This window comes from Salarias fasciatus (assembly GCF_902148845.1).
Source record: "Salarias fasciatus chromosome 7 unlocalized genomic scaffold, fSalaFa1.1 super_scaffold_4, whole genome shotgun sequence".
In the NCBI taxonomy this organism is placed as follows: domain Eukaryota; kingdom Metazoa; phylum Chordata; class Actinopteri; order Blenniiformes; family Blenniidae; genus Salarias; species Salarias fasciatus.
The window spans coordinates 21,699,832-21,712,184 of NW_021941229.1; the positions used below are offsets into that span (position 1 = coordinate 21,699,832).

At 44.3% G+C, this 12,353-nt stretch overlaps 1 protein-coding gene across 2 annotated transcripts in view; it reads left to right on the forward strand.

Moving 5' to 3' along the window:
- col5a1 (procollagen, type V, alpha 1) overlaps positions 1-9,810 on the forward strand; it is a 73,954-nt gene extending 64,144 nt beyond the window's left edge. The window contains exons 55-66 of one of the 2 annotated variants that reach the window (XM_030084604.1): positions 37-144; positions 1,293-1,346; positions 1,433-1,486; positions 1,881-1,988; positions 2,081-2,134; positions 2,217-2,252; positions 2,358-2,411; positions 2,514-2,781; positions 4,604-4,716; positions 6,323-6,391; positions 9,269-9,502; positions 9,592-9,810. In XM_030084604.1, coding sequence (XP_029940464.1) covers positions 37-144; positions 1,293-1,346; positions 1,433-1,486; positions 1,881-1,988; positions 2,081-2,134; positions 2,217-2,252; positions 2,358-2,411; positions 2,514-2,781; positions 4,604-4,716; positions 6,323-6,391; positions 9,269-9,502; positions 9,592-9,738 — 1,299 coding nt within the window. In that variant the 3' untranslated portion in view covers positions 9,739-9,810. Of the gene's footprint in view, positions 1-36; positions 145-1,292; positions 1,347-1,432; positions 1,487-1,880; positions 1,989-2,080; positions 2,135-2,216; positions 2,253-2,357; positions 2,412-2,513; positions 2,782-4,603; positions 4,717-6,322; positions 6,392-6,445; positions 6,515-9,268; positions 9,503-9,591 lie in introns of both variants that reach the window. The other variant, XM_030084605.1, reaches the window with a different exon arrangement.
- The last annotated feature ends 2,543 nt before the right edge of the window (positions 9,811-12,353 follow it).

Sequence of the window (12,353 nt, forward strand, 5' to 3'; positions counted from 1 at the left end):
GCCTGACGCTCTGTGTGTGAATCCCGTCTGTCAAAGGGAGAGCCCGGTCTGGAAGGCCCCCAAGGAAAGACCGGCCCCGTCGGCCCGCAAGGATCACCCGGCAAGCCCGGTTCTGAGGGACTCCGAGGAATCCCCGGTGCAGTTGTGAGTGGCATCGCCGCAGTCCGCGCCGTTAAACTCCAGTGAGACGAGCCCACAGGCCTGATGTTCAAAATATTTACACGACTCAAGACCAAATACGAAAGTGGTTCAGATCCGGTTTGAAACGAGAAACAAAGTGGATCTGTGCCGCTGGAGCCGTCGTGAAGGATCAGATACGGCTCCAGTTCAGGTTAATGGTCAGTAGGGTTGCAAAGGGGAGGAAAATGTCCGGTAAATTTCCCGGAAGATTTCCAGAAACTTTCCATGGGAAGTTAAGCTGGGAAATTTTGGAAATATTCCAAATGAAAAACTTTCCATGGGAATTACAGGAATTATTGGGAATTTATAGGAATTAACTGGAAATTGGGGGTAATTTAAACAAAATGTCTCATATCCAAACATAAATGTAAATATTTTTTGTCATAAGCAGACATCCATGCAAAATAATACAAAAACATGACATTTCAACTGATTTATTTCAGCAGAACTTTAGTTTTTATTCTTATACGAACAATTATTTTAATGAACAAACCAAAACCACAGTAATTAGCTGACCTCTTAAATGGTCAATGAAATGAAAACGAGCTTTCATTTAGCATCTAACTTACCAGCTAGTTAGCTACTGCAAATGTATTAATACATTTTTATTTAATATTTGCAAGTTAACAGGGCTTGGGTAAATATATTTACCCCATGACATTATCACAACTTACTTGACTTCATATAGTCCACAGGCTCAAATGTGTGGCTTCAATAGTGTTGTGGCCTCCAGGCTGCAAGAAACCACCTGTGCATGTGATGGAGGAATGCACAGTGCATGTTGGGGGCGTGGCCTCAATAGCCCTGCTGTGTGCATGCGATTGAGGAGTGTACTTACAACAATATTTAAGTTCCCTGTTAAGGGCCAACATTCAGTTTGGTAAATTTCTTATTTATTCCCGTTTATTCCCACATGTTCCCATTAATTCCCGTTAATTCAAAATTCCCGGAATTTCTGCGACCCTAATAGTCAGGTTTTTCCTCATGCAGTGTTGTTACAGCTGCTTTTGTTTACAGCTGCATAGAGGATACATGATATTTATAGAAAGCTGCTCGGTTCGAACCCCGAAGGAGGAAATCAAACACGGAGGATAATCGGTGTTTCTTTGCAGGGAGAGCAAGGGTTGCCAGGCTCCCCGGGCCCAGACGGACCCCCTGGACCAATGGTGAGTTGAACCGACTCCTGACCTTTGTGAAAAGGAGCCTCTGGTGTCGCGTGAAGCTCATCTGAATGACTTGTTTTCTCTGACAGGGTCCTCCTGGGCTGCCCGGCTTGAAAGGAGACTCTGGTGTCAAAGGAGAAAAGGTGAGTCGCTCCGGGGTCTTTGATGGACACAGTTGGCGCAGGTTCTGAAACGGACTCGAATGAATTTAAAAAGTCTATTTTTAATTGCATGAATACTCTGTTTTTAGTGGTCGTGTGTCACATGCATGCACATATATCCAGAGAATCACACACACATATATCTGTGACTGACACACGGCAGATTCGTCATTTTCAGTGACACAGATCAGTTCAGAATAAATACAGATACCCGAAAATGTACTGTCCAGTGTAAATACTTTGTTACGTTTGATGAAAGATGAAGTTTGTTGTTTAGTTTTGACGCTCAAATGATCACCCTCACCTTTAGAAGCTGTTGTTTTCAGGCAGAAGAGCATTTTAATGGCTTTATCTGAATGTCTTCGTGTCTCTTCAGGGCCACCCGGGTCTCATCGGTCTCATCGGACCTCCGGGTGAACAGGGAGAGAAGGGTGACCGAGGTCTTCCTGGTCCTTCTGGAGCTGCTGGTCCCAAAGGAGACAATGTAAGTGAACTGAAACCGAGTAAAATCTGAGTCGGCTGTGCTTCCTCTGGTGCCACAGAACAGTTACGGATCGGTTTTGTTGTTTCTTTTAGGGCATCGCTGGTCCTTCGGGTCCGATCGGTCCCCTCGGCCCTCCAGGATCACCGGTAAGCCGGTGCTCGTCCTGCTGCTCAGTGAGCAGAGCGTAACGTGTTTAACGCCACTATTGATCCGTCTTTGTGTCTTTAGGGTCCTCCTGGTCCCAAAGGAGCTAAAGGATCATCGGTGAGTCACTTCCTCAAAGCCCTGCTCCGTCAGAAACGCCGAGCTTCTCTCACGACGCCTATAATGTCATTTCTTTAAATTAATCGTTTAATTTTTGGGATTTAGGGTCAAACTGGACCAAAGGGAGAATCTGGTCAACCTGGACTTCCTGGCCCTCCTGTGAGTCTTGGCCTCCTGTCTGTCTCCTCCTCAGTGTGACTCATCGTCTCCTCGGTTTCTAGACATTCTATCACCATCCTCGTCCCCGTCTCTCCCTCGCAGGGTCCTCCCGGAGACGTCATCCACCCACTCCCCATCCAGGCGCCCATCAAGGGCAGGACGCGTAGGAACATCGACGCCAGCCAGATGGTGGACGACGCCGCCGCGGACGCAAACTACAAGGACTACGACGACGGCATGGAGGAGATCTTCGGCTCCCTCAACTCCCTGAAGCTGGAGATCGAGCAGATGAAGCACCCGCTGGGCACTCAGGGCAACCCCGCCCGCACCTGCAAGGACCTGCAGCTCTGCCACCCCGACTTCCCCGACGGTTCGTCTCGAATACGAGAACTGTCTAATTTATTCCGCAGTGAAATCACTCATTATGTGGCAGCAACTGAAGATATTTCTCTTTTTAAAGAGACTTATGTGATGGCTCATATACGTTTCATATCAATTACTACTAGATTTATTGACAGAATCATAAAAAAGTCACCAGAAAGTAAAGAAGAAAAAAAAAATTGTACTTTTTCTGTGACTTTGTCGAGTATAATCACAAACGTCTCATTATTATAAAAAAACATACCAGTATCGAAAACCTGCCAGATATATGAAAAATAGGAAGAAGCACTCACTTACAGCACATTGTCTGAAAATTATCCAGTAAAAACATGAAAATAAAAGCAGATGTTCTCATTAACATTTCAGAGTCTAAACTTGAAGCACCAGCTCGGGCTGATTTATGACAATTATTGTTAATAATTCAATCAAAACAACTAAATGTATCCCTCTAAATTAATAATTGACTTTTTTCACCCTTAATATTATAACTGTTTATCACATTTTGAAAGGTAGTTCAGAGGATTTCTCCTCCCCTTTTGAGTAAAAATGTCCCTTTGGACAAAGGAGCTTCTTAATGTATCCATCGCCTACCAGTTAACCCCCAGGCAGCCAGTTAGATAAGTAAAAAAAATGTGTCACCACGCCATTTAATGAACTGCTTTAGCTCTCAGTCGGTGTGTGTCGTGGACGTCTCTTCACCCGTCGCACCATTCCCTCTGAGGACACGGCCTCATATAAAGCAGTTCACGGGACGTAAAAACCATAAAGTGGTATTTCTGACGAGAGGCTTCCCGCCCTCTTTATGGCGTTTTTGACCAGCTGATTAAAGTTTGACCAGAGTTTGGCCTCCTGCCACGACTCACTGTATCAATTTCAGATTTAAAGTCGCCCAGTGTTTCATCTGCCGTCCCGTTTAATCCACACGGTTTTTAGATCAGATCTATCACAATCGCTCCAATCATATCACAATATCTTTTTTTTTCTAAACGCAGCTCTTTAAGTCATTGAGGAAAATTGTTCAGTTTTTTTTTTTTTCTCTCATAAAATTTATTCACTCATCAACCACTTTATTAGATCGCCAATAGGCTTCATTCACAGAGCAGTTCCTCACCGCGTGAAGACGTCTCGGAGTGTTTTACGCAGCTGCGCTCCGCCGTTCTCGATCCTCTTGGCAGCAGCTTCGGGCTTCGTGTTTTTGCCCAAGGACACTTTGCCACATAGAGAGTTGGGGATGGGGATCAAACCGCCAGCCGTGGGTTCGGAAAACAACCCACTCTACCTCCTGCGCCCCAACCTGATGTGAAAACATGAAAGAGTTCATACCTTCGAGTCTTTGCAGCCTTTTAAGTGTTGGCTGTGGTTCTACTTTATGCTGTTTGTTGATGGGAGTGTTAATTATTAAATACCAACCAAAATAACTCATTTTCACTTTCAGCTTCATTTTAAACATGCAGCTCCATGGTTTTTTTTATTGTCCTAAGCTTCATGCCAGTCCATCACAGAGCAAACACTCACATTCACACACTATGGACAATTTAAAGTAAATAGAAAACATGCAAACATAGTGAAAGTAAAGCGCTCTGCATGACCAGGCAGCCTGGAATACAGAAGGAAAATAAAAAAGTTACTGCTGTGTCACTTTTTTTTTTTTCTCCAGTTTTTCGCAGCCTTACCGGTCACAGACACGGATATTCTTTGTGTGATAGCCAAGCAATGTCAGGCATTGCCTTGACCTCAACAAGCAGAGCATCAAATCGTATCTCTGCGCTCACTGTCTCTCGTATTTTCTGGCTCTCGCTTCATCTCTCCAGGTGAGTACTGGATTGATCCGAACCAGGGCTGCTCCCGGGACTCCTTCAAGGTTTACTGCAACTTCACAGCGGGCGGAGAGAGCTGCATCTTCCCAGATAAGAAATCTGAAGGGGTGAGTCCGACCGCGTGCGCGCGAGATTTCACCGCTGCTCGCGGGAGACAGCCGGGATGAGCGTACTGGAAGCAGAAAGGTTGAGGTGGAGAAAAAAAAAAGAAATATATATTTTCAGCAAGCGGCTTGTGGTAAGATAAGCAGGAGAATTGTAAGCAGGATACTCCAGATAACAAATGATTGTGTTTTGCTCTCATGTGGGACTAACTGCTGCGCACGTATAAATAACCGGAACATCACAAGATGCTATTTGCAAACCTCCGTTGCGCCCATATATTACACCTCCACGTGTGTTGTTAACATGGATGTGTAGGAGATGATTCAGCACGAGCTTCCCGTGAGAGTTTCTCCAAACACGCTCGTTCTCTCGATGCATAACTCCAAGGAAACATCCCTCTAATTCAAACGTTTTGGCCGTATATTCTCCTGTTTCAGCACGAAAATCTTTAGACGGAATGCCAATTAGGAACTTCATCACATGTGAAATCCTCCGGCAGGTGACGGGCTCGCCGAGATGACTGCCGCTTCATTATGCATGAGTGTGTAGAGGCGCGGGGAGCAGCCGAGTGGCGAAACATCGGGCACGCCGCCTTTGACAAGTCTCAGGTTGTGTAATGGCACAGCGCTGCAGCCATTTTAATGATCCCACTCACCAGGCCTCAGAGGAGCTGGAGTTTGCTTAAGCTCAGAATAATGAAGCCAACTTTTTTTTAATATATATATATATATATATATATATGCTATATATATATATAGCATGCTGGCGATGGGCGCCTCTCGTTTGTGTCAGGGTGGGGGGTGAAGAGAAAAGCCGGCGCTGTCAGTCTTCGCTGAAAAACACTCCCACGTGTTTGAGATTGACAGAGTTATTGCAAGGTTACCTACACTGTCCAACATGCTTTATAGAATCACAGCCAGAAAACCAGACATGCTACTTTTCAAGGTGGTAAAAAAAAAAGGAGATATTTCCAGACTGCTTTAAAAAAAAAAAAAATAAAACAAGTGGAGGTCACCTTCAAGCCAGCGTGGGCCTAATGTATGCCGTCTCCCAGCGATAAGTGATCTCCGGCCCATTCATTAACGCATTAAACTATTGATGACAGTTCCATATCAAACCCTGCTCGCTAATTATAGAGGAATCCATCATTGTCACGGCTGAGGCCATTAGAGCTGTGCCCTGTTGGCCAATTCTCAGGTTAATGGCAGAACAAAGTTAGCACGCCACTGCTGCACAGGACCGACGCTGAGCAGCGGGAGCGGAGGCGCCGTATAAGATCTCCTTGCGAGGCGATCATTTCGTAATTAATCACTGTGTACTCATGAATTTTTCAGCAGCAATTAGCCGCCGGCTACAGTTTGTACTGTACAAAATGGGCATGATAGCTTACAAAAGTGTTGTGCCCCCCCCCCCCCGGCCCGGTCGGTGTGGTTGATCTCACTGAGTGACTGTTGCAGGTGTGGAAGACCCATCAAGGACAAACGAGGAAGACGGAAAAGGAGGGGATGTGGGGATTCTGTCAGTTTCCTTTCTTTAACACGCCTGTTTTTTCCTCCTCCTCCTCCTCCTCTACCTTTTTTTTTTTTTTTTGTCAATCCGTGCCCTCAGACTAGGCTCACATCCTGGGTAAAGGAGAATCCCGGCTCCTGGTTCAGTGAATTCAAACGTGGTAAACTGGTAAGTCTGCCCCCAGTCCCTTTCCTCTCCCTGAATGCTTCTCATATTTTACAGAGCAAAATGGCAAAATGGCCGAAAGACTCGCCAGGCACATGGTATAGTCACTACAAGAGAGGTTCCCTGGTAAGTGGCCCCCGCCTGTGGCCTCGGAGTCCTGGTCGTGGCCTGGACTCCGACAGGCCGAGGCTCTGCATGGTTCTGCCACATAAAGTATGTACAGTCTGGCTCCTTGCTTGGTGGTTTGTCACACTTTATGGAGGTGCATGATTCAGCACGAGCTGCACTCAACTTCAGTCCAACAACCCAGGCGATGCTCTCATGAGGAAATGCGGGAGAGGCCGGCGGACCGGGCAGACGGGAACCGAAGGCGGCGGACGAATACATCTGGCAATCTAATGCATTTAAAAAGACATAAACCGATCCTTGCAGTTAAGCTTCTCGGATCGTATTATCCACTCCGCCAGACCTCTTCCACATTAAGAGAGCATCTCTTCCAGAGTGACTGTGTGCCTCGACTCTCCCCCACGTCTCAAGTAGCATCGGTATAGCCACAGACAGCCGATTTAATGGTGCGGACAAAACATTTCAGAGTGAATACATCACTTTGAGCGTCTCCGCGCTGCACATTTAGTTGTTTTCCTTTTTAGTTGTTGATCTGGGGAAAGCTCCTGCCTCAGCAGGTTGTCCATCCCCCGACAAATGGAGAGGCATAAGTGCCATTCTCCTCTCCGCCGCCGCCGCCTCGCAGCCACGCTCACGACGGCAGTATCTCCCTCAAACAGTACTTAGATCCAGCAGAGTAGCGCCGTGCCAAGCAGGTCAGGCACTCAGTCACAACCCAGGGGCTTCTGGGTCCTCAGCCACTGTTGACTTGCGACTGTGATGATAAAGAGGTAATGTTTCTCTGGCGATGTCGGGCTGGATCCACACGCTGTGCCGGGCGGGCGGGCGGGGAAGAAGAGCAGAGGGTGAATGACTAAAGCGTGGCGTGGCCTGTTTCACCCTCAGACGGACTGAGGATCAAACAGGTTTTTCGTTTGAGCCTCGGTGCAGACACTCAATTAGACGACAGAGGTTTAGACCTTGTGATTAATTATCTGGTTAAATCAATCATTGTCTCTAACTTGATGCTCAAATTGACAGAGATAATAATGAATTATCCCTGTTAATGTCAAATTTGAGTGTCAGCACCTCTTTTTTTTTTTTTAAATACATGCATGCTTGTGTGTGTGTGTGAATGTTTGCTTCTGTGCAAGAACAAGTCAAGAAAAGTCAGACCCCGGGACGGTTCGCTGCTCTGCAGCTGCATGGCATGAGCTCTGCATGCGCTTTCCACTCAGTAAGTCCTGTTTGTCTGAAAGACCAAGCGACCGTGTGGATCTTATGGATTTCTGAGGGTTGGTATACAGACATGCAGACAATAAACACGAGGCTGCTTCCAAATCTCCCCACTTGTTCGTCAGCAGAAGAGCTATAATCGGCTCAAAGGGACATAGCAGAGCTCAGAGTGTTTCCACATGCCAAAAAACAACTCTGTAGGTTAATTATAGGGTAATTAACATAATATTTATATATGATTACTGCCATGTATTTCCTAAGATAGAGGAGAATTTTAGCATTTTACTGTAATTTGCTCACAATGGGAATATATCAAATTGCACAGTGAAACAATTAAGGTAAAAAAAGAGGCCTTTAGTTGTGCTTTAATTATATATTCTGGAGTTTGACTGGTTTAGAAGCATCAAGACTCAGTATGACTTTCAGGCATTTGTCCTCGAAGTTATCCAGCATGAATAATTTGATCCCAACTTTTAAATATTTACACAATAAATGGGTGGGATACAGTAAATCCTGTGATCGCCCCACTGCGTAATTATTTGTAGCACACACGGGGAAACGGTGTATCCACAGCAGACCAGACAGTAAAAACTGTTAAAGTAAAATCTCTAACTGTGACACAAAAAAATTCAACTGAAATAACTGGGAAATTTTAATCGGAATAAATATATATTTTCCCTTCTCATAAATAGCGTCCTACACATAAATGTGCTTTACTAGAGGGGAAGACAGCTTTTTTTTAATTTAATGAAAAAAGAATCAATCATTAATTAATGCACTAATTAGTATTGTGTATCTAAAGCAGGCCGCTACAAGGTTCTTAATCCTTCATGTTGCACTAAATCTGTATTGACCTACAGCTGAAAATAGACTCTTAACAAATGCACTTTCTGATCCTTTTGTCTCCTTTTGGGCTTTTCGTTCAGTCTACAGTTCAGTTCAGAGGTTTTGGGGTTTTTTTTTTAATCCGACAACTGAATTTTTATGATCTCTTTTTAAAGATTTACCTCTTCGGGAGTGGAGAGAGAAAAAAATAGTGCAGGGTGTTAAAAAGAGGACACAGAATTTATTGAAAGGTGAACAGTGAAGGTTCCCCGTTTTTATGAGACGAGTTGACAGGTGATTAACACCGGCCTCTGCGATTAGGGTCATTATGCTCTCCTATATTACTGACCGCCGAATGAAGTCGCGCTCGTTTTGTCTCTGCCACCGCAGAGCCTGGTAGTTTATTAACTCTGTATCCTCGGATGACACCTCCTATTGACATTGTTGTCAAGAAGATGCACGCCCTATAAATCCCCGCTGCGGCCATAAAACAAGAATACAAATTACGAACCATCAATCACACCGAAATGACTCCCCGGGTGACAGAAACCCAACGCGGCGTGGAAACGACAGCCAGTCTTTTTAGCGTCTTCCTGTTGGCCCACTCAACTCTTCACACTCTGTCCCCTTCTGCCACCGCTTCGGTTTTTCCACGCCCAACGTCAACTGGGCCCTCCCGCCTTGGTTTTTTTTTTTTTTTCTTTTTTGCGGCAGCTCTCCTACGTGGACGCGGAGGGCAACCCCATCGGCGTGGTCCAGATGACCTTCCTGAGGCTGCTCAGCGCCGCCGCCAAGCAGAACATGACGTACAACTGCTACCAGTCGGTGGCCTGGCACGACCAGGAGCAGGACAACTACGACAAGGCCATCCGCTTCCTGGGCTCCAACGACGAGGAGATGTCTTACGACAACAACCCCTACATCCACGCGCTGGTCGACGGCTGCGCGGTAAGCCGGGAGGCGGCGCCTGCGTTCGCGGCGTTCGAAAAGCCCCTCGCACTCATGCTCTTGTCCGTGTTGCTTTCTGTCTCCCGCAGTCGAAAAAGGGCTACGAAAAGACAGTACTTGAGATCAGCACGCCCAAGGTGGAGCAGGTGCCTTTTGTGGACATCATGTTCAACGACTTTGGCGGCTCCACGCAGAAGTTCGGATTCGAAGTGGGACCCGTCTGCTTCATGGGCTAAGACTTTCCAACCGAGCAAAATGGAGAAAGAAAAAAAAAGAAGCATATTTTTGTTTTTCTCAGAAAAAAAAAACAATTGAAAAAAATAATAGGACACTTCTATTTGTAAAAAACAAAAAAACAAAAAAGTACCTTTTTTTTCCATAAAGCAACAAGCGTATGAGTTAAATGAAATCAAGTTGAGGATACAGTGAAATTTTATAGGGATAGAGGAAAAACGAAATAACCTTGAAACCTCAGTGTGCCTTCTCCATCACATGCAAGTTTTGAAACTGGATGTCAGATCCTGCCTCCTACACAGTACGCTCGCACACACAGCCTAGCCCCCAGTCATCACTTCATTTTTTTTTATTTTTTATTTTTTTTAAATTTTTCCTTCATCCCAAACATCGAAGGCGACCCTGAGAGCTGCAGCCGATCCAGATGGTCGCAGTATTTGCCACGGACTCCGTCTGATTTGGTGCTTCTCTTTCCTTTCGGCTCATGTTTCCCCCTCATCTCTCTGGCTTTGTTGTTTCTTCTCTATCGTTGGTTTTGTTCGCTCAGTCACTATGGGAGCTTTCGTTTGTGCATAATTGTCTCCCCATTCTCTTGGAATGGACCTTAAATATATATATAAATATATATAAATGATTTTTTTTTCTTTTTTTTTTTTTTTTAATGTTTGTAAGTACATTCTGTATATTTTTTTTTTTCCTGGTAATGTTTATTGCTTCTGGCTTCAAAACATGCATGTGACTATATTAAGTGCGAGGTAGGGGGATAACATCTAAATTGTAGGAACGCACCGAAAGCGAGGAAATTCGAGTTGTAAACTGACGTTAAAACTAGGGGGAGGGGGAGGGGGGGGGGTGGACGTATTCCTGTCTTGTGGCAGATGTGGAGCACACCTTGTTGTAATTTAAGAACAGAATGGAAATAAAAGAAGAAAACAAGCTCTGTGATATTATGTGACAGTTGATTTGCCAACAAAAAAAGTAAAACATTCCTCCTCTTGCTGCCCTCTGAACAGAACGCCTACCTTGGTGGCTATATTATTAACTTAATAAACGGCTTCTATGTTTGTTTTTTTCTTGAAATACTTTACCTGTCTGACTATGCAGTGCGAGATGTCACATTTCAATGAAAACACAAAAGAAATCAAAACCTAGGTGCTATTTTCTCTCTTCTGTGGTGCTATGTATTATTTTCTAGTTTTTTTTTTTTTTTTTTTTTTTTTGTTTTATTGTTATTTGAACGAAAAAGAAATTTTGTGGTGGTCCCAGTCCGTAACCCGCCGCCGCCCCTCCACCACGCGTGACACAGGCGTACCTTTACCTTTGCTGCATTCTTTTCTTTTTTTTTTTTCTTCCGTTGCTGTTGTTTTGTTCTTCTTTCTTTTACGTTCAGCTGTGATATTTGCATGCCCTTTCTCCTCCACGTTTCCCCTCAGCGATCAGCGCAGCATGCCGCGTGTTCTCTCATGCTTCGGCAGATCGGTGAAGGTGTCCGACACTCGCGCCGAATGTTGGAACTATGAGAGGAAAGACGAGACGCTGCCGTTGGCTTTGCGTATCAATTGCTCTGTGATGCAGCTTTTTCTGTTTGTTTGTGTGTGTGTGTGTGTTTGTGTTTTTGACTCTTGCGTCGTCCGATCTTCGTTGCCGCTTCGAGTTTGACCGGAAGTGATTCATCCAAAGGTTTGGTTTCTGAGGCCTTAAAACTATCCACCAAAGGTTGTTCTTTTTTTTTTTTTTTAAATGTAGCTTTAAGTGACTCAAGGTGGCTTGAAATTGTGTTTTGTTTTGTTTTTTTTTACATGGGAAACAACTTGAAAAGTTACTTTTCTTGATTTAATCAGAGTAGAAACAAGTCACAGTTAGTTCGATGGAGGAGTTTGCTCGCTCAGCGCCGGTCGACTTTTTCGCCTTTATTTGTAACAACGCTCTTTGTTCGAACTATGCACTCTCTATGCTTATGACCACTAGTATCTACCACAGAATTTTTCTTTTTTTTTCTTTTTTTTTTTTTTTTTTACAGCTCTTCATACGTAGGCTTTTGTTTCCTTTATTTTTTAATCTTCAAATATGTGACTTGAACCATTTCTGTTAAAACAACTCAATATGCTTGTAGATCTTTGGCTTTATTTTCCATTGTGATGCAGTACGCCCAAATTTAACACTTTGCTCTTAATAAAAGAAAAAAAGGACAAACCATTTTTTTGTAAATTTCCAGAAACCAGCAGTGATGCTGCCAATGTTTTGTTTCATTTTGTAGATTTCCGTTCGTCTGTCTGTTTTGTTTGTTTTCACGGTCTTGTCAAACCTGTGTAAGGATAAGAGGATAGAAGATATATTGGTTTTTATGTCAATAAATTCAAGTTTACTGTGGCCATCCACTCTTGTATGTCTTTTGAAGCATTAAAACCTATCTGTATGCATGAATCTGTAAAGTTTTTCCTCTCTTGTTATGATTTTTGTAGAGTGACACGATCTCCAGTCCGCGCTTAATTCATCAGGATTCGTCCGACTTTCTTCATCAGTGCTGCAAGATGAAACCAAAGGTCATGTTCGGCAATTGTGAAGTGGAGAGCAAATGATGAACTTGTAACTCTACAGAAGCCGCAATGTTCGTTTG